Genomic DNA, 25,095 nt, shown 5'->3' with positions numbered 1-25,095 from the left:
ATTTCAGACAGCCACCATGTCTATATTTTGGATACCTACTGTTCATTCCACATTGATATTCATTAGAGCATGCTTTCTAAGAGCATTATACTATACAAATCCAAGCGACCATTTGTGAAAATATGGTAAAAACTACAAGAACTTAGTAGTTTTGTAGGAACATAACTCTTAAGACTTGCAGCCTTTAGTATGGATTGCAACTCAGTACAAAGACCACCAAAATTCTCACAAGTAGACCAATATGTCCCATCATAATGAATGAAAAAAAAGATCAAAGTTGTCAAGGATTTCAGCCTGCTTGGACCTGCAAGTTGATGCTCAAGGAAGCAGCAGTTGAGAAACCAAGTGATCCCAGGCCTTGGTTAAATGTGCTGCACAAGACCTCTTTACAGCGTTGAAAAGCAGGGACATTTAGGTCTAAGGTATTACTAACCCAAACTATGGTATTTTGAATTGTCTCATATGCATGTGAAAGTTGGACACCGAATAAGATGGAAGAAGCATTGATGTAATTAAATTATGTATTGGCATAGAATATTAAAAGTATTATAGATTGGCAAAATAACAAACAATATGTTTTGGAATAAGTACAACCAGAATGCTCCTTACAGACAAAAATGGCAAGACTTCATCTTACTTTAGGACACGAGTCAAGAGAGATTGGTCCAGAGAAAAGGACATCATGCCTGGTAGAAGGGCTACCCCCCAAAAAAGAAAGATGAATTGACACAGTGGCTGCAACAATGTGCTCAAACATAACAGCCACTCTGAAGATGGCTGGGGCTGGGGAATGTTTCCTTCAGTTACACAAAGGGTCACTATGGGTCTGGACCACCTGGATGGCGCCTAACAATAACACATAGGTACAAATACTCCAGGATAGTTTGTGAATTAAACAGCAAGGGTAAATAGTAAGCTACCCTTTGTATAATAGAAAAAGACTAATAACATGATCTACTAATACATTTTTCCTCTTAGGTCAGTTCAAATAAACATTCACATGTTTCTAAATTTGTACCCGTTAAACTGAATATTTCTCAGTAGAAGGACAAGCTAATCTCGATATTTTCTTGCAATGAAAACTGTAACCCAAGAAAAAAATACATTATCTGACATGTTGAGCTCATCATGAAGAATGGACCCCTTTTTTATTCATTCCCATGCCAGACTGTACAGAGCAGATGAAAAGTAGAAACTTAAATACCAGCTCTAGGCACAAATGGGGAGAACACTAATCCTTGAAGGGAACAAAGTTTCTCACACACCTGAAAACCTCCAGGAAAAAGCATCCCCGCTTAACAGGTGGACCTGGAGAACTCCCACATGAGCCAGGAGGGCTCCCTGCCCGCTGAAAATGATTTCACTGGAGAATTCACGAGGACCAAGGCCCGCCCCTGGACCCTATCAACAATCAGTACTTTATCCCACTGACTCCCTCCCAGCTTAGCTACCACACCACACAGGGGCAGAGGTGGGACTGTGCTTGGGGCAAGAATGGCTCTGCAGGACCTTGGACTTAGCCTTCTCAATCGGGGCAAATCCATCATCAGATTCTAGTACGTGGTTCTGCCAGACAACAGAGAGAACTATGGGTCAGTATGCGGACCATGTCAGACCAGTCATAGGTGGAAGGTGAGCCCAGGCAGACAAGGCTTGTACAGGAAATATCCAGAAACAGGGGAGCAGGGGAGCAAGGCCTTAAGATGACGGATGGGGTTCAGCCTCTTGGACCTCTAACTACTCTTAAACCTGAGAGAAGAATCACAGGCCCAGAGTGCATAGCCCCCAACAACTCCATCCAGCCTTGCCCCTTCCAGTTACAAAGCCCCGGGACTCTGTAGCACTCACCATTTCCTGGCTACAGCTTCTGAAGGTGCGAGTGAATGTGCTCTCTAAGCACAAGGAGTCTCTCTAGGAAGAGGACTGCTAGTGCAGGCAGAGCCACTGGGCAGTCTGGAGGCAGGTGAATGATGTTTGGTCCACAGGCAGGCAGAGCAGCACACACCCTTGCTCGGAATTTCATGAAAGTCCAAAACAGTCGACCTTGGTCTCCAGCTATCTAGCTGGACTGGCTCTCTGTTCACCAAGCCTGCGACCTGAAATGGAAGGTGACAGTGTTGAGTAAGGAGGGAGTGTCAGGTTCTTGGCCTTCAGCTGTTGCCCTGGGCAGAGCATCCTCCCAGGGTAGATTTGTCTACACACTTGACAGGGAGTCCAGGTGGCGCCATGTCTCAAAGATCCCTCTAATAACATACAGGTCAACCAGTGGAACCCACCAGCTGCCCCACGGGAGAAAGATGTTGCAGTCAGCTTCCATGAGGATACACATCCCTGGAAAGCTGTGCGGCAGGAGCCTGTTGACTTGGTCTCACAGGGTCCCTACAGGTCAAAGTGGACTCCATGGAAACAGGTTTGAGTATCTATATACTTGGCTCCATCCAAACTGATGCACGTTTCTCTTGCATCCCATCAAATTGTGAACATAACACTAACACCGGAAACACCAACACTACACACAGTACATACTTGAGTATAAGCCAACCCAAATATCAGCCAAGGCACCTAATTTTACCACAAAAAGTGCATAAAAATGTGCTGAAAAAATTCAGCCTATATACGCATATATGTATGGTACTCTTGTAGATGTGTTTTTGACGAGAGTTACCACTGACACACAATCACTTTTCCACAGATTCCCCAAGAAGGGCTGGGTGTGCTTGTACTGGGCTCAGAGAGGTTAGAGAAACCGTGAGGAATTGGATCATGCAAGCCTCCACTGAGCCAGATGCCCCACATGGAAGTTGAGAATTCTACCACTGAACCCTCTCAGTCCCATCTCACGCTGAGATTCCACAAATGGTTTACAGAGGCACTACAGATTAAATGGTGTACTTTGATAACAGCCATCCATGTGCCTCGGAGTAGAAAGTCACTCTGCAGGGATCTCGTAGAGCTGGCGCGTTCTGGAAAAAATCTCCAGGTCTTTTTTCTTACTTATTTACATCTTTTTTCTGTCTTTCTAAATCGTGTCATAGTTTTCCATGCACAAGCTTCCCCTCGTGTTTAAAGTTACTCCCAGGTGTGTGGCACACCCGCCCTGCCGCTTTAGACACTATTCTAAACAGAAGGGTTTCCTTTAAAGCTCTTTGTTGGCTTATAGATCTGAAGCAGATTTCTGCATGTTATGCCACCTTCTACAATTAGCCCTAACACTTGGTGGAATCTTGGGACTCTTTTATATATAGGATTTACCATCTGCAAATATGGAATAACCTTCAAAATAGAACCACAGGTGCAGGTGTATGAAGGGCAGAGCCATGCAAATAAGGAGCCACAGCTAGAGGGCCCATCGTCAGGGATCATAACTCATTGCTATGACCAGAAGTGACCCCATGGCACCAAACAACAGCAATGTCCCCACTGCAGAGCCGCTGATAATGCCTTCCTGAAACTGTTGTTCTTGCTGTGCTTTAAACAGACTGGTGTTGTTTCAAGCATTCGTCCTATAATGGTTACTGCCACTGTGCTCTCAGCGTTACCTTTCCTCTCTCACCACTGTACGCACTTAGTAAATCGTTCCTCTCAGAGTGCGTTAGTGGATGTTAGTAGTCACACATTAGTTTCTTGCTCAAGATGTCACAGATTTCACTATTAGAAGCTGCCTTAGGTCAGTTCCTGTACAATCATTGGTTTGTTTTTGTTTTCCAGATGTGCCCCACTGGGCTCATTGTGGACTCTTTTTGCCTCAGCCTTATAAAAGCAACAACAACATGGCTCAGGATGCCTGGAATGGCTAATTCAGGAAGGATGGTGTTGTACTCAAGGTCAAAAATCTCATTTCTAGGTCATTTCTCAAGTGTTCTGTCTGTGATAGGATAATACATATATATTTACCAAGAAGTTAAGTTCATACAAATATTCTAATTCCCACACAGAAAACTAAAGATACTGGCCAAAACAACGAAGAATTCTAACAACTTCTTCAGTATGAAACAGAGCAAACGTGTAACAAAGATGTGATAATTACTAGAAAGCAAAAAAGGAAACACTGAGGACGAATTAGAAAGTGGAAAACCAGACGCTGGAGGTAGAGGCAGAGGACAGTGCGTGACAGAACTTGTAAGACCAAAGACTTCCTCATTCAAAATACTAGTTTTCAACAACAAAAATAACATTAGATGCCACATACACAATAATCAAATTAACTACATTTTTGGGAAGAGATGATGTAAAATTAGCTGAAGGACAGCCAGTAGCTGACTGGAAACCCAGGGGGAAACTACAGAAAATGAAAACAAATCCATGAGAGCAGAAAGATGACCCTTGAGTATAACCTTTGTACATTGTGAGACCATCTACAGAACAGATTTGATGCACTGAGCAAAATGACCAAAAGCAGGAGCTATGGAAGAACATCATTCATGGCGAAAGCTAGCGGTCCTTCAAAAGGGAAGAACACAGTAGAGTCAGCAGATTGTGAACCTGCTCTTGAATGTAGACGAGCTGAAGCACATGGAAGAAATGAGGAGGAGGGAATTCCAAAGGCAGGTCAAGAGGACACAGTAAAGCATTACAGGGAACTGTGCCCAGGCCGGGACTTAGAAAACCAAAACAAGGAAACCCACTCAGCACATCTCAAGCAGAAAGAAATAAAGAACAAAAAAGGCTCAAGGTGCCATACTGAAGGAGTCTGTGAGCACAGACACTGAATGATACAAGAAGCATTAAGAGATAAAGACTCACTAAACCAAAAGAACTGATGGGCATTCAACCATTTCAAGAGGTGGCCTATGACCAAGAACATAGCACCCTAGACACATTTAACTGCATTTCCTGTCGTCAGGGACTGTATCTCATCTAGAGAAAGCTACAGTGGCTCAGTGGCACTTGATGTCTAAGCCAAATGGTTGGCAGTTCAAATCTATACAAGGGTTGGGAACAGACACAACCTTGAAAGCCTTAAGGAAATCAACAGGATTACCATTAGCACATCCTGATGCAATAAGAACTTACATTAAACACAGTCCCTTCATTTTCAGCCCTACCTGTGATACACAAAATGCAAGGAGATTTCTTCAACAAAATCACAGTTTCCGCACATCACACAGCCTCAGGGGTACGAAGAGCTCATGACAGCAGATGACTGACCCATAAATGCAGTGTTGCTTTTAAAATGTTGACAGAAAAAAACCCAAAAAATAAATAAATAAAAAGATTGACGAAGAACTTAAACAAGAGGATGGAATTTCCCCATTAACATTTGGAAACCACTGCACACATTCCTAATTTATGTTAAACTGAACATTCTGTGTAATGAATGTTCTGTAATTCCTTTAATATTATGCATATGAAACATGTTCAGGATAACTGATCTTGCATGATGTCTTGAAAAAGGCATAAAGCTTCTGTCTTATAAAAATCCCTAGTAAACTGATACTGTTTTCATGCCAGATACTGAACAATGTGTGCATTCAGGCTACATCATGCCCACATATTTCATACAGACCTGAGAGATGAAAACCCACAGGATCTCCCTGTGTTCCATGGTCTTGCACATTTCACATTTTCCACTGGGTACTTACTCATCCTATTAGACTGCTACCTCCTTTTATAATTCTGAGCTTTCCTGCTCTGATGGATTTCCACCTTATAGACGGTGGTTTGGAAGGTATATTTGTGCACCCAAACATGTGTAAGTGTGTGTCATTGTGTGTGTTTGTGCGTGCATACTTTGCTTTCCAAACGTTATTTTGTCTTTTGGGTGACCCGAGGGGTGTGAATGGTGAGCAGAAACAGCCATGAATAGAAATGATGGGAATTTGGTTCTCGTCAGATTCCATGGAAGAAGGCCAGGAGATGCCAACCAAGCTGGGACTCAGTCACTGAAACCCCTGTACAGCCCACTGCACTGTCTGACACACTGGGAGTCTCCAGTGTGATAGTTAGCCTAAATAGAGCCATTTTATATTAAGCAATCATTCGGCACCAGTCCTAAAGAGCAACCTCAGGCCTTACAGCATTTTCAAAAAAAAAGGCCAACTAGCCCCTTGTTCCTAGAAACCAGCAAAAGACTATCCTGTACCACCCTGATTCGTCGCGCCCTTTAACCGCAAGCTCTGCTTGTGTACCAGCCTGCTTGCACAGTATAGCAATTTAAGGAAACTTTATAAAAACCCAAGTCTCTAAGCAGGAGGGACCAGTGAGCTAAGATTTTTTCTCCTTTCAGGCTGCCGGTCCCTGCGCAGATTCTTCTTCTTTTGTTAATAAACTTTTTATTTCTTTCAATCTCACATCTCAGTTGTTCTTGTCCAGCTCATGTACAACACCAGGAGCTGAAGGTGAGTACACGGAAACTATGAATTTGGTTTTTTTTTAGGGGTAAAAAAAAAAAGGCCTGGTGGCACTGTGGGTCAGGCCAGTAAACTCAAGGTCTGCAGTTCAAATCCAGCAAGAGTTCAGGGAGAAACATGAGCATGGCTGTTCCCATAAAGATTTACAGTCTCAGAAATGCCATGTAGGAATGCTATGACTCAGAACAAACTCGATGACAGTGGCTTATTTACGGGGGTGAGGGAAAATGAAGGTTCCTAGGTAGCATAGATGGTACTAGACTGATAAACTAAGGGCTTGCAGTTCAAACTCACCCAGTGATAATGCAGGGCACAGTCTACTCTAACAAACAGGGTTGCCAGGAGGTGGAATTCACTGCATCCCACCTGATCTAATGAAAAATTAAGCGTGATACTAGTGTAGTCACGTCTATGAATGCACACAACCACAAGTTGAAAATACGAAATTAACATAATCCTACAGGATCCCTAGGCAGTTGGAGCCCAAGACCTGGCCTTGGGAGCACACAGAGGGCAGCCAGAGACCACCAGGAGGAGTTCTGAGCTCACATGGCATCCTAAGCTTGAGAATGGAGGGAGTGCACCACCAGCCAAAGCTCAGTGACCCCAAACAGCGCCTTTGTCAGAGACACTTGGATACTCCGATGGAGCACTCGTCACATGACCATGTACTGGGTCCCGGGGAAAATGCCAGTTAGGTTGAAATGGGACAATAACAATTCTATTCCTGCACGTTCTGTGGTCTAGAAATACAGCTGAGATAATCTCTCGGGGATAAAAGGAAATAAAAAGGAGAGTAGGCCGGCATGCCCCAGTCTAGCACCTTGAAATAAGAGAAAATCACAACATTAAAAAGGACGCAAAACACAACGCATCCACTTGGACTTGGATCCTATGTCATAACAGGGAAACGGCCACAGAGACGAGGCCTTGTGGCCCACCAAGAAAGAAGTACTCAAACAAGGGCGCCTCGTCCAAACGGAGCTCTGGGCCCGGTGTCGCTGAGACGTCTCTGGGCCGGAACCGCGCATCCCCGCGACCCCGGACTGGGACGCAACAAGCTCCAGGCCAGAGCCCGCCAGCGGCTGGGCCTTTCCGAGGGCCTACCGGGGGGCGGGGTCCCCGAGGGGTTCTGAGCAGTCAAAGGGGGCAGGGAGGCCAGCCCTGAGGTGGAACGGCGGGGCGGCCGGGCCGGAGCAGGTTAACCGGAAACGAGGGACGCGGTGACGCAGGCGTCGCGCGGCGGGATCAAGAGGGGCAGCGCAGGGGGGACCACCGGAACCCCAAGAAACGTCTGGGGACGCCGGGCCTCGGGGACACCCCGCCGGGACCGCGCCAGAGCAAGCAACCACTCACCCACTGGGACCGTCGCTGCGGGCGCTCTTCCGCGTCGACGAGCGATGTCGTCACCGGAAGGACGTCACCAGGGCGCGGCGTCAGGAGGAGGGGGGCGCCCGGGCCGGCGCGGCGCGCGCGGGGCTACGCGGAGGGGCCCTCGGGCGCCGACCCTCGTCCTCCCGGCGCCGGACGCTGGGCTGCCCTCCACGCCCGCCCGGGCTCCCCGCCAGCTTCCCGGGGGAATCCGACCCTTTCCTTCCGCTGCCTTCTCCGGCGGCGCTCCTGGGCTCCGATACTGGTTTTCGGGCCAGGACCCCCGTCCGTGGTGCCTGTGAACGGGGATGGACTGGTTGCAGGGGTTGGTGGCGTGCGGCCCCCCTTAGTCTTTCTCCAGCCTCTTGTAGGTCACGCTGTTTCCTCGTCGCCTCTGTGGCCCGCAGGAGGAAGTCAGGAGGATATAATGTTGTAGCAGTTTATTGAGTAAACAGAATGACCAGAGACCGAGACAGCTCAAAGAGGTTTATTGGCTTCAAACTGAAGCTCAACGCTGGAATCTGGAATACATAAGGTGTAGACCCCGAGCTTTGACTTGAGACAAGCTTTAATAGGGTTAACACACAGGTGTCTTTTTTTTTTTAAGACGACCTTTACATTATCTTTAGTTGTTTTTTTTTTTTCCCAAAAAGCTGGTAGTATCAGCAAGTGGTTTTTCTAAAAGCTACAGTGTACAAAAGCGGAATATTTTGCAATGAGGCTGACATTTACACAAGCTTGGCCATATCCTCTCGTCTGCCATTTTTATTTTAGACCCAAACTCAACTTCCTTATCACATCCCCCCCAACTGGTCTTGGGTCGGTACTTGTGAAGGTAGCCACCCCGCCACAACTAACACGGGTTCCGTAGGCGCAATTCTACAGTTAAAAGATATACAGATTACAGTAAAGTCATAGAGAAATGGAAGAGATGGTAGAAAGTAAAATAATGAATTCAGACATATTTCATAATAACATGCTCACCTCAGCTTCTCTTGGTGGTACACGCAGAGGTGGGACCAGCGGTCAGGAGAGAGAGCATGAGGTTTTATTTCTAACCAAAGCTTATATATCTGGGTGCATGCAAGCCCTCTGATGACAGATAATGACCTACATCATAGGAAGGATTGTAACATAGGCAATACAAGCAGTAGGAAGGGGATGACCTAGAGGTGTACACGCAATAGTAAAGGGAGAGAATTGGGGTGCACATGTGGCCAGATTAGAGGACCCTACACTCAACATAGTGGCCTAAGCTTAGTCATCCTTCAGTGGTCCCGGGCTTGCCTTTGGGCTCTCCTTCAAGGGAACAGTATCAGAAGGGAGTGGGCCCTACTTAGGGTGAGTCAGACTATCCAGTCTGGTAGCCCTAGATGGCTGATACCCTTAAGGAGAATAACCGCTGACCTACTTTCGTTGACCTCCTAGTGTAGTCATTTACCATGGGTAGCAAGCAGCGTCTTGGGTTTGGCATATATTTGGTGGAGACAATTGAGAGAAATCTTTCTTTTTCTCACAAATACTGAGTCTTCTGACTCAGTTGGATTTTGGTTTTTTAAAAATTAACAATGCCCCCCAACTACCATGATCCGAATTCTACTTTGCAGGGCTGGATAGGGCAGAGGTTGTACACTGGTACATATGAGGGCTGGAGGCACAGGGAATCCAGGGTGGATACCTTCAGGACCAAGGGTGTGAGGGGGCGATGCTGGGAGAGTGGAGGGTGAGTGGGTTGGAAAGGGGGAACTGATTACAAGGATCCACATGTGACCTCCTCCCTGGGAGAGGGACGGCAGAGAAGGTGGGGAAGGGAGACTCCAGATAGGGCAAGATATGACAAAATAACGATGTATAAATTACCATGGGCATAAAAAAAAAATTACCATGGGCACATGAGGGAAGGGGGAGCGGGGAGGGAGGGGGGAAAAAAGAGGACTTGATGCAAAGGGCTTAAGTGGAGAGCAAATGCTTTGAGAATGGGGCAGGGAATGTATGGATGTGCTTTATACAACTGATGAATGTATATGTATGGATTGTGATAAGAGTTGTATGAGTCCCTAATAAAATGCAAAAAAAAGAGGAGAAAAAAAGAAAATGGTTAGGGCAAAGAATGTACAGATGTGCTTTATACAATTGATGTATGTATATGTATGGACTGTGATAAAAGTTGTATGAGCCCCTAATAAATTGTTTTTTAAAAATTAACAATGTTACGCATTGGTAATACTTTATAATGTTGCCTCAGGGATATTACCTTTACTGCACTTACTTGTTCCTGCACAAACTTCACTAAAGCATTTATAAAACATGGACTTAAAATTAAAAGGATTAAATGGCCATTGGCCCCGAAATGGCAGACAGGATGGTGGTTCGCCACAGGAAACCCTTAAACCACTTTTTTTGTATTAAATATTTCTTTATTGGCTCATTTAGTAAAACTACTAACATCCTGATTTAAATTTCTGTGACTAGTGAATTTGATGTACAAGGTTAAATTCATTTTATACCATTCTTTTTTTTAAATTAATAAATATTTTTATTGGGGCTCATACAACTCTTATCACAATCCATACATACATCAGTTGAACAAAGCTCCCTTATACATTTGTTGCCCTCGTCATTCTTTTTTTTTCTTTTTTTTTTTTACATTTTATTAGGGACTCACACAACTCTTATCACAATCCATACATATACATACATCAATTGTAGAAAGCACATCCATACATTCCCCGCCCCAATCATTCGCAAAGAATTCGCTCTCCACTTAAGCCCCTTGCATCAGGTCCTCTTTTTTTCCCCCTCCCTCCCCTTTCCCCCCTCCCAATGTGCCCTTGGTAATTTATACATCGTTATTTTGTCATATCTTGCCCTATCCCGAGTCTCCCTTCCCCCCTTCTCTGCTGTCCCTCTCCCAGTGAGGAGGTCACACGTGGATCCCTGAAATCAGTTCCCCCTTTCCAACCCACTCACCCTCCGCTCTCCCAGCATCGCCCCTCACACCCCTGGTCCTGAAGGTATCATCCACCCTGGATTCCCTGTGCCTCCAGCCCCCATATGCACCAGTGTACAACCTCTGCCCTATCCAGCCCTGCAAGGTAGCATTCAGATCATGGTAGTTGGGGGGAGGAAGCATCCAGGACCGGGGGAAAGCTGTGTTCTTCATCGGTACTACCTCGCACCCTCATTGACCCATCTCTTCTCCTGAACCCCTCTGTGAGGGGATCTCCATTGGCCGACACTTGGGCCTTGGGTCTCCACTCTGCACTTCCCCCTTCATTCAATATGGTATATATATACACACATATATATACATATACACACATATATCTTTTTCTTTTTTTTTGCATGATGCCTTTATACCTGGTCCCTTTGGCACCTCGTGATCGCACCAGCTGGTGTGCTTCTTCCATGTGGGCTTTTTTGCTTCTGAGCTAGATGGCCGCTTGTTCACCTTCAAGCCTTTAAGACCCCAGACACTATCTCTTTTGATAGCCGGGCACCATCAGCTTTCTTCACCATATTTGCTTATGCACCCATTTGTCTTCAGCGATCCTATCATGGGGGTGTGCAGTCAATGATATGATTTTTTTGTTCTTTGATGCCTGATAACTGATCCCTTCGGGACCACTGGATCACACAGGCTGGTGTGTTCTTCCATGTGGACTTTGTTGCTTCTGAGCTAGATGGCCGCTTGTTTATCTTCAAGCCTTTAAGACCCCAGTCACTATCTCTTTTGATAGCTGGGCACCATCAGCTTTCTTCACCACATTTACTTGTTCACCCACTTTGGCTCCAGCCGTTGTGTCTTAAACCACTTTTTACGCCAACTTTACCCTTGTTCCCTTACTTTCTATGCCTGGTCTAATTTTTTTTCTGACTTCTGCTAATGTCTGTCTTACAATCCCAGTTTTATTGGCATAAAAACAACACTTTTCCCTTAGGCCTACACAATGTTTTTCTTGGTTTAAGGGAGAAACTTCTTTTTGGATAGTGATCCTTTTTTCTGGGTCAGTGTCTGAAATATACAATTTAAATTACCAAGTTTTTTTCCCAAGTCCCACTCAGATACCTTTAAGGTTGGATCATACTTTTAGAGTTGAATGCAATATGGGTTACATTGGGTTAATTTACAGGATTTAGTTAAATTCATCTCTTTGCTGAAAAAAAAAATATGGGTCAGAGGGGGAAACAGTTTATCCAGTGGCTTCTGTGACACAGCTCCATGACGTGCAATGAAGCTGTGCTTCACTATGGCAGGATCTGGGACCGGTGATGAGGCACACATAGGCTTCAGTTTCCTGCCAAGACTTTTCATCTCTGAGATCACCACACTTTTTATTGTGCTTTTAAAAAGTTTTATGCACTGTTTCTTCAGCCCCACCAGTGACACCAGCCCATTTTGTAGCTCCCATGCTAAAATTTTTATTTGTTGTCCATGATTTGTTGTCAGTTGGGCACAACTGACACAAGTCAAGCCTGAATATGGGACGTTGGTAACCCTCATAGGAAGAGACGATGCATCCGCTTTTAGTATCAGTGTCCATGAGGCTTTCACTGGCCTGTGGCTGGTGGTCACTAGGAGTGGTCAAAGTGGCTGCACCAGGATCACAGAGATGAGGGTTATGGCTTGAGGTAATGGTCAACTTTAGTGGATCCTCTGACAGGTGCTGCTGAACCTTCCAGCACTTGGAGACATCAGGAGGTGCTGGCTTTGAGTGGTTCCAGTGGATCTGTGGCCAGCTGGATGGCAGTAGGGGAAGAAAGAACAACAGTGTAAGCCAGTGGGGCTCTTAACGAGTGGACCCATGTCTTTTAAAAAAAATCATTTTATTAGGGGCTCATACAACTCATCACAATCCATATATACATCAATTGTGTAAAGCACATTTGTACATTCATTGCCCTCATCATTCCCAAAATATTTGCCCTCCACTTAAGCCCCTGGCATCAGCTCCTCATTTTTCCCTCTCCCTTCCCATATCCCCCTCCCTCATGAACCCTTGATAATTTATAAATTATTATTTTCATATCTTACACCACGTGACATCTCCCTTTACCCACTTTTCTCTTGTCCGTCCCCCAGGGAGGAGGTCACATGTAGATCCTTGTAATTGGTTGTCCCTTTCCACCCCACTATCCCCGACCCTTCTGGTATCACCACTCTCACCACTGGTCCTGAAGGGATCATCCATCCTGGATTCCCTGTGTTTCCATTTCCTATATGTATCAGTGTACATCCTCTGGTCTAGCTGGATTTGTAAGGTAGAATTGGGATCATGATAGTGGGGCGGGGGGAAGCATTTAGGAACTAGAGGAAAGTTGTATGTTTCATCGTTGCTACAGTGCACCCTGATTGGCTCGTCTCCTCCCTGCAACCCTTTCATAAAGGGATGTCCAATTGCCTACAGCTGGGCTTTGGGTCTCCACTCCACACTCCCCCTTATTCACAATGATATGATTTTTTGTTCTGATGATGCCTGATAACTGATCCCTTTGACATCTCATGTTCATGCAGGCTTCTGTGCTTCTTTTGTGTGGGATTTGTTGCTTCTGAGCTAGATGGCCGCTTGTTTACCTTCAAGTCTTTAAGACCCCAGATGCTACATCTTTTGATAGCCGGGCACAATCAGCTTTCTTCACATATAGTTTTTCATCCGCTTTGTGTTCAGCGATTGTGTTGGGAAGGTGAGCATCATGGAATGCCAGTTTAATACAACAAAGTGTTCTTGCATTGAGGGAGTACTTGAGTAGAGGCCCAATGTCCATCTGCTACCTTAATACTAAACCTATACATATATGTACATAGAGCTATTTCCAGATCCTCATATATAAATATATTTGATATGTACATGCCTTTATTTAGACCTTTATAAATGCCCTTTGCCTCCTGGCTCTTTCCTCTATTTCCTTTGACTTTCCTCTTGTCCCACTATCATGTTCAGCCTTCATCTGGGTTTCAGTAATTCCTCTTGGTTACATTGGTCTTGATCAAGTCCTACCAGGCCTCCTATGCCCTCCTCACCACCAATTTGATCACTTATTGTTCCCTTGTCCCTGGGTTTGTTAGTACCACTACATTTCCCCCCACTCCCCCTCTCCCCTGTCTCTCCGGAACTGTCGGTCCCATTGTTTTCTCCTCCAGATTGTTCATCCACCCATGTCTTTAACTACAAGCAGGTGTCCTGGGTTATAATAGGGGGATTCATCTGGGGGCCTGGAGTTCTGGTCCTTTGCCTTGGCGTTCCTTTAATCTTTAACTTGTACTAGGAGGAGGGCCTGAAATTTCTGTATAAAAGCTTGGTTGGACAACTTAGTGTTTAAAGCATTAGTTGGTAGGGGTACTAAAGGTGGACTTTGTCTTACATTTTTAAATGGGGTTAACTGGGCTTTAAATGGGGTGCAACAGACACATAACATTGCTGAGGGTAGGAGAGTACCTATTCATTGCCAGTTTCTAGAGTTAATTTAGCTAGGGTCTTTTTTTAGGGTTTCATTCATCCTTTTAACTTGCCCTGAGCTCTAAGGGTGATAGGCACTGCGTAATTTCCAATTTGTGCTTAAAATTTTCCTTAATATTTGTATAGTTTTAGCAACAAATCTGGGTCCAATGTCTGACCCTATGGTGTCAGGGACCCCCCAAGAACCCCCCACCTAGGGACTATTTCATTTAACTACTTTTGACCTACTACCTGAGCAGGGTTTTGTTTTGTTTTGGTGGGGAATGCCTTTACTTAACTTGAAAAAGCATTTACAAAAAACTAACAAACATCTGTAATTTTATTGCTCCTACTTAATTTCTGTGAAATTGACTTTCCCGTGCTTTCCTACCTTACAGCTGTGGTCCCGCATTCCAGCCGGTGAGGAGCACCAGCAGGTGGAGCATTTACTTGCAGGCAACTCTGGGAAGCAGTCGCCACTTTTTTGCTGTGTTGGTGAGTCGGGGGCGCCTAATAATGTAATTGGGTCAGCGCAGCTAGCTTACTGGAACCTAGATGCGTATAAGCATGCAGTTGCTTTATGCGTCTTTGACTTTGACTGTCAAACGGTGCTCCTGGGGGATACATGCACTTTCTTTTTGGCTAGAGCTGTCAGCGAAGGGGCCTTAGACCCGCCAGTGCTAGGTCCGTTCTGAAAGCTGCTGCTTGAGCTGCCTTTCGGTTGTCCGGGGCCACTGGGTGTGAGCAGTCCTTTTGGTGACCAGGGCAATGCGTAACAGACACTTGGCTGGGTGCCCACACAGCTTTTAACAGATGTAATTTTTTTAAACTATCAGTCCTTTTTGAGGTTAGAAGACCTTTAAAAAATCTATATTATCTTTTACATGAAGCATGGCGAGCGCGTATTGACTTATTAGTTTAAACATTTACTTTCTTACTTTCTGCCATCTGAAGAGCGCGTGTCCGGGTGATTAGTTTTACCTGCCTCGCCCAGGTACAGACCACAAACAATCGTCGGTGAGCGCTGCAGCTCCAGCCATCCTGACTGCATCTTTGAGGAAAGTGCTCTGTCCGTGCAGAGTTCAGGCTTCTTGTGCAGTATCGGGGAGGCTGGGCTGGGATTCGGGGTCAGTGGGATTAGTCGGCCTCAGGTAGCAGGGGGCTGGATGTAGCTGCAGTGCAGCTGGAAAAAAAAAAAAAAAGTGATTCCAGGGCAGTGGTTCTCAACCTGTGGGTCGCGACCCCTTTGGAGGTGGGGGTGTTGAATGATCCTTTCACAGGGGTTGCCCAATTCCTAACAGTAGCAACGACAATAATGTTATGATTGGGGGTCATCGTCACATGAGGCGCCGTATTCAAGGGTCGCGCATTAAGAAGGTGGAGAACCACGGCCGTAGAGGCTGTAAGAGGATAGCCTGGTACTGAATTAGGCACGCATTGGAGATCCCCTGGCTGGAGGCTGTCACAGCAAGCCGTTACCGCATGCCAAGTGTTGATCTCCAGGGTTTAGCTGAACCCCGACTGGAGGCACGGGGCTGCACGGGGTTATCTTCTGGCAACACCCCCGGAAGACTTCAGTCAGTAAACAGTCTTCTCTTACGTGCTCGAGAGGAAGGCTTGGTGCCTGTCAAGAGGTAACTGTCATCCTAAACAAGAGTCACCGAGACCCTTCAGGGGACTTTTCCGTGGGGCTCTCCCGATGCCGTTTGGATATGGTCTGGCTGAAAGATGATCACCTCCTAAGTTTGCGCAAGTCTCTCTAGAAGAGGGGAGGGACTGTCTGGCACGGGAGGAAAGAGTGTTCAACCTCACCTTTTCCCAGGTGTATTTTCCTCCCTGTAGTCCAGGTGGCTGTTTTCAACTTGCCTGTTACTGCTTGGATAGCAGTCTTCTTTTTGCTGATGGGGCCCGCTGTTTCCTTGAGGATTGAGTGAGTTGCTCCTGTGTTTACAGGCAATGTGACAGGCCTGCCCCCCACTATTTGGATTATTATGGGCTCTGGGAGGGGGGTCGTTCCATTTTCAATAATAGAATGGGTGGGGTCTTTGCCTGGTGGGGCTGGTTTCCTTGTTGAGCTCACTTTGGATTTCCAATGTCTTGTTTCCCCTTGTAAAAAGCACATTCATTTTTGCCCAGGGGCTTGTGAGAGCTGGTTTCCTGAGCCCGGGCCAGGCCCTGTTCCCCTGTGGTTAGGGCAAGTACTCTGGCTACTGCTTTAGCCTGTCTCTCTTCTGGGGGGTCCTTATTGTTATGTCTTTTTTGCTATTTTTATTAACTTACTAATATTTTTTACCTGCAAATCTTCCTAGTTTTTTAAGCTTTTTCCTGATGTCTTGGGCTGCCTGTGCTACAAAAGCTTGGATAACACCGTTTTGGTTATTGAGTGCCTCTGGGCGCATTGGGGTATATAGCCAGTAGCCCTTAAACAACTTTTCTAAATAGGTGGCCGGGATCTTATCCTGCCCTGAATCACATGAGTAACTTTAGACAGATTGATAGGGTGGCATGCAGCCTCCCGGAGACCACTTAACAGAGTCTGGCGGTACGCAAGGGGGCTTTCGCTACCTTCAGTGTGATTCGGGTCTCAAACTGGACGGCGCAAAGGGAGCACAATTTCCAATTTTGGGGGGTCTGGCTCAGGCGACCATTACCCCTGGAACTTGCTTCAGGAGAGCCCTGGGATTCAATCATGCTCTTTGGCTGTAAAGAGTCTGAAGCAGTTGCTGACAGTTATCCCAAGTGGGCTAGAGTGGAAATGATGGATTAAAAAAGTGAAATCAAGTCAGTACAAAAAGGTGGGTGCTGGTGTTTCCAGTTATAAAAGTCAGAGGTAGAAAAAGGAGCCTAAATTATGAAAGGATGCCTTGGCTCCTGAAGGTGGTCTTATCTCACGGAGGGGTAGAATAGGTTTAGTTGGGGGACTGGGATAAAAACAAACTCTGTCTCGGGTATGAGTTTTGGGGTCAGGATGGGACTGCAGCAGTACTTGAGCTCCCGTGGGGCTCAAGGGCAGGGCAGGCTATCTGGGAACAGGATAAGGGGGTGGAAAGTTTTTAGGGGTGGAATCTTGTAAGACAGGCACAGGTTTCTCCCTGGCAGGTGTCTGGGCCCTAGTATGGGGGGCAGAGGTGATGAGAACTCGGGAAGGGTTTTTACCCAGGAAGGTTTAGACTTATAATATTAATCCAGAGGGTGATATAGATGAGCTGGTCAGGATGGCAGCCTTTGCTTGGACTTGACCTAGAATGAGAGCTCAAATAGGGTAATGAAGTGAAAGATTAAAAGTGCCTTCAGGGGGGCACCCAAGCTTAAACTTGGGCCAATCATAGGAGCAAAATGTCAATAAGGTACTATGATTGACTGTCTCCCCACAGGAGGCATCTCCGTTCTTCCACAGAGGTCAGTGGGCCAACAAGAGGTCGAGTGGGGTGGACTGATGTTTTCCTTGGGATGATTCTATTCCTGTAGGAGGAAGAGTGAGGGCCACAAAACAGACAGACACTAAAATACAGAACAAATAATAACAGACAAACACAGGTGCTTCATAACCGAGCAGATTTCCTGAGGCTCTACACCCGATGCCTTGAGGGGGGGACCCAGCTGGGGGGCTTCCACTGCACCCTGCACCCAGACATAGCCGTAGAGAGTGCACTTTTTAGAAACACTAGGTGGTTTGGCCCATAAACCTCTAGCTATCTCGGTGGAACCTCCAAATGTTGTAGGCAGGTTGTTGAATAAACAGGATAAACAGAGGCTGAGTACAGCTCAAGGTTTATTGGGTTCAAACCCAGACTCAGCACTAAGGGACCACAGCAGACTCTGTGGAGTACTGAGTGTGGACCCTGAGCTTTGACCTGGGACAAGCTTTTATAGGTGTAACACACAGGTGTCTTTTTTTAAAAAGACGATCTTTGCATTATCCTTAGTTTGCAGTTTTTCCCCCAAAAAACTTGTAGTATCAGCAAGTGTTTTTTCTAAAAGCCACAGTGTACAAAAGCGGAATATTTTGCTATGAGGCTGACATTTACACAAATTTGGGCATATCCTGTCGTCTGATAGTTTTATTTCCGACTCAACTTACGCAACTTCCTTATCACACAGTTTTACTTTGCTGGTTGGTTTGTTGCTGTTGTTGGCAGAGGTGGCCTCATGAAGTTTTGATTTTCTCCAGCCTCTTGTAGGTCACGCTGTTTCCTCGTCGCCTCTGTGGCCCGCAGGAGGAAGTCAGGAGGATATCGTTTTTGGTTGCTGGTTGGTTTGTTGCTGTTGTTGGCAGAGGTGGCCTCGTGAAGTTTTGATTTTCTCCAGCCTCCAAGGGAATATGATTCTTCTCCTTTTACTCCATTCTGAGATGGGTCTAACTGGAGCCTGTACTGATTTACAGTCTCAGAAACCCTGTGTCTGACCCCTAAAATTGGAATGGACTGGTTGCCTCACCATATGGGTTAACCTGCTCCGGCATGGGCCTACTGACTCGGGGTCCCTGCCCGCCTCTTACTGCTGAGAGCCCCTCAGGAACCCTCCCGGCTAGCCTCTCAGAAAGGAACAGACCTATGACCGCCACAGTAAACCTGAGTCCGTCATATCCCCTGGACAAGCACAGGGATTATGGGCTCTCAGCCCCAATCGAAGGGCAGTTAATTATAAGGCTTGATTCTCACCCTCCAGCAGGGGGTGGTAAAAAAGAAGATGGTGTACGGCTATCAAATGGAATAGTGTCTACGGTCTTAAAGACTTGTGTTTAAACAAGCAGTCATCTAAGTAAGGAGTCAAATAAATCCACATGGAAAAGGCACACCAGCATGTATGATCCAAAGATGACAATAACAAAATTCAAATATGACGAAGGGACAAGTATCGTGACTTAAACTCCGAATGCCCAATTTGTTGACGGCTATGGGACAGTGGGAGGCCAACACCTATACTGACTAGTCAAATTAAGCCCATAGCATTCCCACTATAGCCACAGGCAAAGGTCTCTAACACACTTACTATAACATAGATCATTGTCATCTTGATTATGCTGGATGAAAATGAACTTACTAAGTGTAAGTATTTCTTGCTTGTTCCATGACAAAAACTTATTCCCTGGCTTTTAAATTTTGATGATGGTCTTGTATTTCTTACTCATAATTTGTCATTTTATCTTTACATTATTATTATTTTATCCTTGGCACTTTATTTTGTTTTTGTCTTTTATCATTGTAAGGTAAACTGAGGCACGAGGAGGCAGACACACATGAATGACAGGACATAGGGAGAGCAAAAACAGAAATAGCTTTAATAGAGGGAAGCTCCTGGACAAGATTCCCTGGGCTAGCAAGTAGCCCAGGGAAGTAGCAGCTGGTGGTCAGGGTGCAGGGTTTTGAAAAGAAGGTACCTGGGGGTGAAGAAACTGTCCAAGGGGGCAGGTGCTACAAGCCTTCCCGAGAACAGTCTGTCAGCTTCTTGCGGTGCTCTGTGTACCGGAACCTGAGGCTGCGTTGGTTGTTCCTTCTCGGCTCCGTTTGGCCAGTTTTCTGCTGGGAAGTGGGACCCTTCAATTTGCCCACATGACTCCATTCAGACAATCATTTGTGTTGGGTTTTTCAGTTTGGGAAGTGCATAAGGAATGGATGCATAGGGATAAGAACTGATGCAAGGGTTCATGGGGGATGTAATGGTGGGGCTGGGAGAGAGAGGGTGAAGGGATTTGGGAAACAAACAATATATTTAGGATGGGGAACGGAGCAGTAGACCTGATTGTGATTACACAACTCATTTTAAAAGTGAGTTAACCATGAGAAAAAAGAAAAAACTTAAAAATATTGTGGTAATCATTGTAAAATTCTTCTTGATGTGATTGAACTACTGAATTGTGTGACATGTGGATTATGTACCAATAAAACTGAAAACTAAGCTCTTGTACATACACACAATGGGATACTAGGCATCCCCAAAAAACTGGTATGAAAGTAGAAAACCCTTCATGACATGGAGGGACATGGAAACTGTTGTACTGAGTAAAGTTAGTAGATCACAAAAGGAAAATGTTGTTTGAGTCCAGTGTGGAAAACATAAGCACCAAGATGGAGGCAGGTTTCTGTTCTCAGGTCAAGTAATCATCTACCCAGTTTGCCAGGCAATGTGGTGGACCGCCTGCCTAGCATCCATGAACCATCTATCACATGCAAAATGATGCTAAGCTGGCTCTGCTCAGTACTCACCCTCATGAAGAAATCACTGAAGATACGAGAGTTACAGCAAAGCGTGGTGAAGAAAATAGATGGAGGCCGGCTTTTCATTGCAATAGCGTCTGGATTCTTAAAGGCTTGTATTCAAACAAGCAGCCATCTAAGTGAGCCTTCAACTAAATCCACATCAAAGAAGCATACCTGCCTGTGTGATCCAAAGATAACAACAACAAAATACAAATATGACGGGAAAGAGAACTTAATTATGAATACACAATTTGTAAAAGGCTATGGAGCACACCGGAAGCCCAAAATCCATCTGCAGACTCTCACCTTCAATACCATTGTTACTACAAAAGTCTGGTCATTGTGATTCAAATGCTAATAGCACAATGGAACAATGTATTTTGGTTTTCCTTTTTAAAAATCATTTTATTGAAGGTTCATATAGCTCTTATCACAATACATATATATATATCCACTGTGTCAAGCACATTTGTACATTTTTGCCATCATCATTTTCAAAACATTTTCTACTTGAGCCCTTGCTATCAGTTCCTCATTTTTCCTCTCCCTCCCCCACTCCCTCCCTCCTTAACCCTTGATAATTTATAAAATATTATTTTTACATATCTTACACTAACCGGTCTCCCTCCACCCACTTTTCTGTTGTCTGTCCCCCAGGGAGTGGTTATATGTAGATCATTGTGATCACTTCCCCCTTTCATCCTCCACTTTCCCCTGCCCCTCCTGGTATCCCTACTCTCATTCTTGGTCCTGAGGGGTTTTTCCTGGATTCCTGTGTTTCCAGCTCTTATCTGTACCCATGTACAAACTCTGGCTAGCTGGATTTGTAAGGTAGAATTGGGATCATGATAGTGAGGCAGGGAGGGGGAAAGTATTAAAGAACTGGAGGAAAGTTTTATGTGTGCACCCTGACTGGCTCATCTCTTCCTTGTGACATTTCTGTAAGGGGATGTCCAAATGTCTACAGATGGGCTTTGGGTCCCCACTCTGCACTCCCCCTCATTCACATTGATATGATTTTTGTTCTGGTTTTTGATGCTTGATGCCTGATCCCATAGACACCTCATGATCACACAGGCTGGTGTGCTTCTTCCATGTGCACTCTCTTGCTTCTCAGCTAGATGACCATTTATTTGTCTTTGATCCTTGAAGACCCATACACTATATCTTTTGATAACCGGGCACCATCAGCTTTCTTCACCACATTTTCTATGCACCCATTTTGCCTTCTGCAATTATGTTGGGAAGGTGAACATCACGGAATGCCAAGTTATTAGAACAGAGTGTTCTGGCCTTGACAGAGTACTTGATTCATACGAGGGATGCAGGGATGGTTCAACATATGAAAGACCATTAGTATTATTCGCCACATTGACATTAAAAAGTATAAGAACCACATGATAATATTGATAGATAAGGGAAAAGCATTTGACAACATCCAACTCCAATTCCTGTTTAAGATACTCAAGAAGATAGGAATGGAAGGAAAATTCCTCAATATAATACAAGCTATATATGAAAAATTAACAGCCAATGTGGTAGTCAATGGAGAAAAGACAAAAACAATCCCACTGAAAAGGGAACAGACAAGGATGCCCCTTGTCTCCGCTCTTATTTAACATCGTAGTGGAAGTCTTAGCTAACAACATATGTCACAGAAAAGACATCAAAAGTATTTGCCTGGGGAAGGAAGAGGTGAAACTATCGTTATTTGCAGATGATATGATTTTTATAAATGGAAAATCCCAAAAGCTCCACAAGGAGAGTGCTGGAAGCAACAGAGGAGTATGACAGAGTGGCAGGATACAAGATCAAGAAACAGAAGTCCATCAGACTGTTATACACATTGGACAAGACCACTGAAGAGGGGATCAAAAAGGTGGTACACTTCACAATAGCCAAACACAAACTGAAATATCTAGGGATACACATGATGAAAAGAACAAAAGATTTGTATGAGGAAAACTATAGAACACTATTACAAGAAACCAAGACAAATGGAAGAATATCCCATGCTTGTGGACTGAAAGACTCAATATAGTAAAAATGTCAGTTCTGCCCAAGGCACTATGTAAGTTTAATGTTATCCCAATACAAATACCATCATCATTCTTCAAAGAATTGGAAAAACTGATGACCAACTTCATATGGAGAGGGAAAAAGCCCAGAATTAGCAGAGAATTCCTCAAGAGGGACAGATTGGGAGGGCTTGCTATACCTGACTTTAACATCTATTATACAGCCATAGTGGTCAAAACAGTGTGGCATTAGTATAATGACAGATATTCAGACCAATGGAAAATAACCAAAATCCAGAAATAAAATCATCAGCATACAGACAACTGATCTTTGATAAGGGCCCAAAAATATCAAATAGGAAGCAGATGCTGTCTTCAACAAATGGTGCTGGAAAAAATGGATATCTACCTGCAGAAAAATGAAGCAAGAATCCTTACCTCATTCTATGCACAAGAATAAACTCAACATAGATCACAAACTATTAGGGCCATCAATGAGGGAATTGAGAGAAACCTGAGAACATTGGCGCAGGGAATACACAGGCTATCAGAAATAGGGAAGGACACAAACACAGATGAGTCACAAACTGACAAGTGGGAAATACTGAAAATAAAACACCTGTGTACATCGAAAGAATTCACCAAGACAATAATACGAGAGCCCACTGACTGGGAAAACATCTTCAGCAATGGCACATCAGACAAAGGCCTTATTAATAAAAATCTACAGTACTCTGCTAGCTTACAAAAAGAAAAAAGCTAATTGCCCACTGAGGAGGTGGGCAAAGGACCTGAACAGAAGTTTCACAAGGGCAGAAATCTGAATGGCCAATAAACATATGGGAAAATGTTCCCAAACAGAGCCAGATATGACAAAATAATAATTTATAAATTATCAGGGGTTCATGAGGGAGGGGGGAAAAGAGGACCTGATTCCAGGGGCTTGGGTGGAGAGCAAAAGTTTTGAGAATGATGAGGGCAACGAATGCACAAATGTGCTTTACACAATTGATGTATGTGTGGACCGAGATGGGTGGTGTATGAGTCCCTAATAAAATGATTAAAAAAAGAAGTGGGGAAAAGTGGGAAGATGTCATTATATTTTAATTCATTTTTTCTACACTTTAAAAAATCCCCTCATATTATACTTAACCTTAAATAACACATTGTTTAATGGTGTTTTAAAAATATTATATGCCATCTATGTAAAAAAAAAGAAAGAAAATGTTTGAAACCGACTGTGGTAGCAAGTGTACAATACTGTTTTAAGTGATTGATGGAATGTTATGATATATGTAAAAGCTCCCAATAAAATATTTCTTAAAAAAGAAAAAAAGAAAATGTTCCCGATCTTTAGCCATAAGAGAAATGTAAATTAAAACAACCATGAGATACCACCTAACGCCTTGAAAGATAGCCTAATCAACTCTATGATGCTCATTCTCCTGACAGAACGGCTGAAGCCAAAGTGGGTGAACAAGTAAATGTGGTGAAGAAAGTTGATGGTGCCCGGCTATCAAAAGAGATAGTGACTGGGGTCTTAAAGGCTTGAAGATAAACAAGCGGCCATCTAGCTCAGAAGCAACAAAGCCCACATGGAAGAACACACCAGCCTGTGTGATCGAGTGGTCCCGAAGGGATCAGTTATCAGGCATCAAAGAACAAAAAAATCATATCATTGGCTGCACACCCCCATGATAGGATCGCTGAAGACAAATGGGTGCATAAGCAAATGTGGCGAAGAAAGCTGATGGTGCCCGGCTATCAAAAGAGATAGTGTCTGGGGTCTTAAAGGCTTGAAGGTGAACAAGCGGCCATCTAGCTCAGAAGCAAAAAAGCCCACATGGAAGAAGCACACCAGCTGGTGCAATCACGAGGTGCCAAAGGGACCAGGTATAAGGCATCATGCAAAAAAAAAAAAAATATATGTATGTGTATATGTGTATATATGTATATATGTATATATATATATATATATATATATATATATATATATATATATATATATATATATATATATATATATACACATACCATATTGAATGAAGGGGGAAGTGCAGAGTAGAGACCCAAGGCCCAAGTGTCGGCCACTGGAGATCCCCTCATAGAGGGGTTTAGGAGAGGAGATGGGTCAGTCAGGGTGCGAGGTAGTACCGATGAAGAACACAGCTTTCCCCCAGATCCTGGATGCTTCCTCCCCACAACTACCATGATCCGAATTCTACCTTGCAGGACTGGATAGGGCAGAGGTTGTACACTGGTGCATATGGGGGCTGGAGGCACAGGGAATCCAGGGTGGATGATACCTTCAGGACCAAGGGTGTGAGGGGCGATGCTGGGAGAGTGGAGGGTGAGTGGGTTGGAAAGGGGGAACTGATTACAAGGATCCACATGTGACCTCCCTGGGAGATGGGCGGCAGAGAAGTGGGGGAAGGGAGACTCCGGATAGGGCAAGATATGACAAAATAACAATGTATAAATTACCAAGGGCACATGAGGGAGGGGGGGAGCGGGGAGGGAGGGGAAAAAAAAGAGGACCGATGCAAAGGGCTTAAGTGGAGAGCAAATGCTTTGAGAATGATTGGGGCAGGGAATGTGCGGATGTGCTTTATACAATTGATGTATGTATATGTATGCATTGTGATAAGAGTTGTATGAGCCCCTAATAAAATGTAAAAAAAGAAAAAGGGAAAAAAAAGAAAATGATTAGGGCAAAGAA

General features: G+C 44.7%; 1 protein-coding gene across 2 annotated transcripts in view; it reads right to left on the bottom strand.

Moving 5' to 3' along the window:
• The window catches only part of LOC142461119 (uncharacterized), a 73,138-nt gene that overhangs the window by 11,546 nt on the left and 36,497 nt on the right, over positions 1-25,095 (bottom strand). The window contains exons 1-2 of one of the 2 annotated variants that reach the window (XM_075562736.1): positions 7,707-8,044; positions 1,849-2,096 (exon numbers count right to left, since the gene is read on the bottom strand). The exons of the other annotated variant lie outside the window; for it this stretch is intronic. Of the exons in view, the coding sequence (XP_075418851.1) occupies positions 1,849-1,851 (3 nt within the window). The 5' untranslated portion in view covers positions 1,852-2,096; positions 7,707-8,044. Of the gene's footprint in view, positions 1-1,848; positions 2,097-7,706; positions 8,045-25,095 lie in introns of those variants that run through there. 2 annotated transcript variants of the gene reach the window in all.

Source organism: Tenrec ecaudatus, chromosome 11, assembly GCF_050624435.1.
Source record: "Tenrec ecaudatus isolate mTenEca1 chromosome 11, mTenEca1.hap1, whole genome shotgun sequence".
In the NCBI taxonomy this organism is placed as follows: domain Eukaryota; kingdom Metazoa; phylum Chordata; class Mammalia; order Afrosoricida; family Tenrecidae; genus Tenrec; species Tenrec ecaudatus.
Note: the sequence above shows the minus strand (reverse complement) of the source record. Positions and strands in the feature narration are given on the sequence as shown.